Here is a 5810-nt window from a genome sequence, read left to right as displayed (position 1 = left end):
TGGCAGAGGGTGCACCACTGCATGACCTGCAAGACTTCATCTGACCAGCAGAGGGAGCCGATGGCCGACTCTGGCACAGAGAGCACAGGTGTGGTTTCCACATATTCAGACACAGAATGTCCTCTGGTCTAAACTAAAAGCTTTTCTTCATGTCTTTAACACTGCTGTGGTTTCTCTCTCCTATACTGCAATGTCTTCTGATATACAGAAGTCTGGTATCTCCTGCTGTGATGTACAGTATGTGAGGTGTGTTCATTTCTGTCACAAGCTGATGTACAGGAATCTCATGTTGTGCAGTTTAGTTTCCACACTGTGACCTACAGCAGTGTGATCTCTGCTGCTGTGTGTGTAATATGTAGTTTCTCTCATGTTTGGTATGTTTGTTTGGTTTTGCTCTCAGGTTTGGTACAGATTTGTGGTCTCTGTTATTCTGGATGGTTTTTTCATATTCCATTACTATTATGAAGGCTTGTAGAGATGCTGCACAACAACTGTAATGCCTTTCCTATGACAGGTCTGAAAGCAGTTCAGACCTGTCAGACGCGTTCTCAGTTCATTTACAATCATAATGGAAACAAACAAAATCATGCTAAATCAGGTGTAATCGAAGCACAACGGAATCCCACAGGTAATTCAACATAAGCTCAAAGACACGTTCCATGCACGCCGTCTGTACACTTGAGCTAATACAGGGTACACTGTTCCGCTTTCCCCAGTCACCTGTAACTCACCTGATGAGCACAGCCAGGCTCATCTGTCACCTGTAATCAAATGGCCTGGTAAAACGGAACAATAGCATAAGCATCAATTAAGAATATTCGTCAAGAGCTGATCACAATATCATACGAGCACATAATTCATTTCAGCAAAACATCAAACTTCAAAACGGCTACAAAAACAGCTCTAACTGCTTCGTCACGACTAATGTTTGTGTTTCTCGTTCATGTTATTTTCCTGGATAAATTACGTCATGTCAGCAGTAAATGGAGGCCTTGCGTGTCGTGGAAAACGTCAGTGTTTTTAGTTGTGTTCGAAAATTAATTTCAGGCTCATTGTTTTCAAAATCAACCTGACCAGTTAGAACTTTGGGGTGTCATCATGAATGAACGGGTAAGGAACGTAGCCTAATTATATCACTTTCCATATGTTTCTGAAGAGCTCTAGGCTGAACATGTATTTACTATTGTTGCTGTTGTTGCCTAATAAACAAAAACTTTTCTTAATGGCCCGTTGGCACAGGAGGATACGGTCAGAAAACGCAGGATTTTTAGTAGAAGGCTGTTCATGTATTGAATTGACCTCAAAATTCACAGTGCTGTTTTTCTGGCAAGCAAAAGAACACAAAAAATTGCCATGGAAATTGATAATAGATGTAATCAATCGTTGATTCATAATCAGATTGACTATCATTACATCCCTAGTGGTTTCTCTCAGGTTTGGTACAGAGGTGTGGTTTCTCTCTCAGGTTTGGTACAGATATGTGGTTTCTCTCTCAGGGTTGTACAGATATGTGGTTTCTCTCTCAGGGTTGGTGCAGATATGTGGTTTCTCTCTCAGGTTTGGTACAGAGGTGTGGTTTCTCTCAGGTTTGGTACAAAGGTGTGGTTTCTCTCGCAGGTTTGGTACAGAGGTGTGGTTTCTCTCAGGGTTGGTGTAGATATGTGGTTTCTCTCAGGGTTGGTAGAGATATGTGGTTTCTCTCTCAGGTTTGGTACAGAGGTGTGGTTTCTCTCAGGTTTGGTACAGAGGTGTGGTTTCTCTCTCAGGTTTGGTACAGAGGTGGGGTTTCTCTCAGGTTTGGTACAGAGGTGTGGTTTATCTCAGATTTGGTACGGAGGTGTGGTTTCTCTCTCAGGTTTGGTACAGAGGTGTGGTTTCTCTCTCAGATTTGGTACGGAGGTGTGGTTTCTCTCTCAGGTTTGGTGCAGAGGTGTGTGGTCGTGCAGAAGGACCAGCTGGGTTTCGGCTTCACTGTGTGTGGAGAGAGAGTGAAACTGGTGCAGAACGTTCGAGCAGGTCAGTCTCTCTCACACACACTCACACTCACACACACAGACACACACACTCACACACATACACACACACACTCACACACATACACACACACACTCACACACAGACACACACACACACACACACACACACTCGCACACGCGCCCGCACACACGCACACACACACACACGCACTCACGCACACGTGCATGCACACACACACACGCTGTCTCTGGCAAGTAAGGTGCAGCTCTGTATTTGCTACAGGAGGAGCAGCAGACAAAGCTGGAGTTCATGAAGGAGACCGAATCATAAAGGTAACAATGAGCACACTCACGCTCACATACATGCGCACACACACACACACACACACACACTCACACTCTCATTCATGTGCACGCACACATACACACACTCACACTCTCATTCATGTGCACGCACACATACACACACTCACACTCTCATTCATGCGCACGCACACATACACACACACACTCACACTCTCATTCATGTGCACGCACACATACACACACTCACACTCTCATTCATGTGCACGCACACATACACACACTCACACTCTCATTCATGCGCACGCACACATACACACACTCACACTCTCATTCATGCGCACGCACACATACACACACTCACACTCTCATTCATGTGCACGCACACATACACACACTCACACTCTCATTCATGTGCACGCACACATACACACACTCACACTCTCATTCATGTGCACGCACACATACACACGCACACTCACATGCACACTCACACACATACACACGCACACTCACATACATGCACACTGACATACATGCACACACACATACACAAGCACATGCACACACACATGCACACTCACACACATACACACGCACACTCACATACATGCACACTGACATACATGCACACACACATACACAAGCACATGCACACACACATACACAAGCACATGCACACACACACCCTTTAAGGCAACAGTGAACTCTGAGGCACTGAGCACGCATTGTGTCTCTCTGTCTGTCTGTACGCCAGGTGAATGGGTCGCTGGTCTCCTGCATGACACACCAGGAGGTGGTGAAGCTCATTAAGTGTGAGTAGAACATACATGATACATGTTAGGCCTCATTATTGCCAAAGATGATTCATGAAATGTGGTTGGGATTGTGCTGAAATGCGGTTGGGATTGTGCGGAAACGCGGTTGGGATTGTGCTGAAATGCGGTTGGGATTGTGCTGATCGTTTTGATCGTTTTGACAGCTGGGACATATGCAGCCCTGACCTTGCAGGGACCGGCACCCTCTCCTCTGAACCCCCTCCCCCGGGACTCATCGCCCAATCAGAGCACACACCCCCCTCCCACCCCAGTGCCCCCGCAGTCCGGCCATGCCTCCTCTCCCTGCATCACCGGGCCCCGCCCCCTACAGGTGAGTACAGCTGTACACATCACATCCCACTGCTGCTCACCTGTACTAATCACCTCCCACTGCTGCTCACCTGTACTCATCACCTCCCACTGCTGCTCACCTGTACTCATCACCTCCCACTGCTGCTCACCTGTACACATCACCTCCCACTGCTGCTCACCTGTACTCATCACCGGTACTAATCACCTCCCACTGCTGCTCACCTGTACTCATCACCTCTCACTGCTGCTCACCTGTACTCATCACCGGTACTAATCACCTCCCACTGCTGCTCACCTGTACTCATCACCGGTACTAATCACATCCCACTGCTGCTCACCTGTACTCATCACCTCCCATTGCTGCTCACCTGTACTAATCACCTCCCACTGCTGCTCACCTGTACTCATCACCGGTACTAATCACCTCCCACTGCTGCTCACCTGTACTCATCACCTCCCACTGCTGCTCACCTGTACTAATCACCTCCCACTGCTGCTCACCTGTACTCATCACCTCCCACTGCTGCTCACCTGTACTAATCACATCCCACTGCTGCTCACCTGTACTCATCACCTCCCACTGCTGCTCACCTGTACTAATCACCTCCCAATGCTGCTCACCTGTACTCATCACCGGTACTAATCACCTCCCACTGCTGCTCACCTGTACTCATCACCTCCCACTGCTGCTCACCTGTACTAATCACCTCCCACTGCTGCTCACCTGTACTCATCACCTCCCACTGCTGCTCACCTGTACTAATCACCTCCCACTGCTGCTCACCTGTACTCATCACCTGTACTAATCACCTCCCACTGCTGCTCACCTGTACTCATCACCGGTACTAATCACATCCCACTGCTGCTCACCTGTACTCATCACCTCCCATTGCTGCTCACCTGTACTAATCACCTCCCACTGCTGCTCACCTGTACTCATCACCTGTACTAATCACCTCCCAATGCTGCTCACCTGTACTCATCACCTCCCACTGCTGCTCACCTGTACTCATCACCTGTACTAATCACCTCCCAATGCTCCTCACCTGTACTCATCACCTGTACTAATCACCTCCCACTGCTGCTCACCTGTACTCATCACCTGTACTAATCACCTCCCAATGCTCCTCACCTGTACTCATCACCTGTACTAATCACCTCCCACTGCTGCTCACCTGTACTAATCACCTGTACTAATCACCTCCCACTGCTGCTCACCTGTACTCATCACCTCCCACTGCTGCTCACCTGTACTAATCACCTCCCACTGCTGCTCACCTGTACTCATCACCTGTACTAATCACCTCCCAATGCTGCTCACCTGTACTCATCACATCCCACTGCTGCTCACCTGTACTAATCACCTCCCACTGCTGCTCACCTGTACTCATCACCTCCCACTGCTGCTCACCTGTACTAATCACCTCCCACTGCTGCTCACCTGTACTCATCACCTGTACTAATCACCTCCCACTGCTGCTCACCTGTACTAATCACCTCCCAAAGCTGCTCACCTGTACTCATCACCTGTACTAATCACCTCCCAAAGCTGCTCACCTGTACTCATCACCTGTACTAATCACCTCCCAATGCTCCTCACCTGTACTCATCACCTGTACTAATCACCTCCCACTGCTGCTCACCTGTACTCATCACCCGTACTAATCACCTCCCACTGCTGCTCACCTGTACTCATCACCTGTACTAATCACCTCCCACTGCTGCTCACCTGTACTAATCACCTGTACTAATCACCTCCCACTGCTGCTCACCTGTACTCATCACCTGTACTCATCACCTCCCACTGCTGCTCACCTGTACTAATCACCTCCCACTGCTGCTCACCTGTACTCATCACCTGTACTAATCACCTCCCAATGCTGCTCACCTGTACTAATCACCTCCCACTGCTGCTCACCTGTACTCATCACCTGTACTAATCACCTCCCACTGCTGCTCACCTGTACTAATCACCTCCCACTGCTGCTCACCTGTACTCATCACCTGTACTAATCACCTCCCAATGCTGCTCACCTGTACTAATCACCTCCCACTGCTCCTCACCTGTACTCATCACCTATACTAATCACCTCCCACTGCTGCTCACCTGTACTCATCACCTGTACTAATCACCTCCCAATGCTGCTCACCTGTACTCATCACCTGTACTAATCACCTCCCAATGCTGCTCACCTGTACTCATCACCTGTACACATCACCTCCCACTGCTGCTCACCTGTACTCATCACCTGTACACAACACATCCTGCTGCAGCCTTATTTCTGCTTTTAACAGTCATCTGCAGCAGCTCCAATATCCTGCTGTTCCCATCTTTCTCTCTCACTCCCCCCCCCCCCCCCTCTCCCTCAGGATTCTGAGGTGCAGAAACAGGCCTCTAAGA

At 48.9% G+C, this 5810-nt stretch overlaps 1 protein-coding gene across 4 annotated transcripts in view; it reads left to right on the top strand.

Annotated features, from left to right (window-relative positions):
• Window positions 1–34: 34 nt before the first annotated feature.
• arhgef11 (Rho guanine nucleotide exchange factor (GEF) 11) overlaps window positions 35–5810 on the top strand; it is a 52633-nt gene continuing 46857 nt past the window's right edge. For 3 of the 4 annotated variants that reach the window (XM_061230157.1, XM_061230159.1, XM_061230156.1), the window contains exons 1-6: window positions 35–88; window positions 1918–2016; window positions 2260–2309; window positions 3037–3094; window positions 3262–3428; window positions 5780–5810. The exon at window positions 5780–5810 is cut by the window's right edge and continues 41 nt beyond it. In XM_061230157.1, the coding sequence (XP_061086141.1) occupies window positions 61–88; window positions 1918–2016; window positions 2260–2309; window positions 3037–3094; window positions 3262–3428; window positions 5780–5810 (433 nt within the window). In that variant the 5' untranslated portion in view covers window positions 35–60. Of the gene's footprint in view, window positions 89–1917; window positions 2017–2259; window positions 2310–3036; window positions 3095–3261; window positions 3429–5779 lie in introns of those variants that run through there. The other variant, XM_061230158.1, reaches the window with a different exon arrangement.

This window comes from Conger conger, unplaced genomic scaffold (genome assembly GCF_963514075.1).
Source record: "Conger conger unplaced genomic scaffold, fConCon1.1 SCAFFOLD_80, whole genome shotgun sequence".
Lineage (NCBI taxonomy): Eukaryota > Metazoa > Chordata > Actinopteri > Anguilliformes > Congridae > Conger > Conger conger.
Note: the sequence above shows the minus strand (reverse complement) of the source record. Positions and strands in the feature narration are given on the sequence as shown.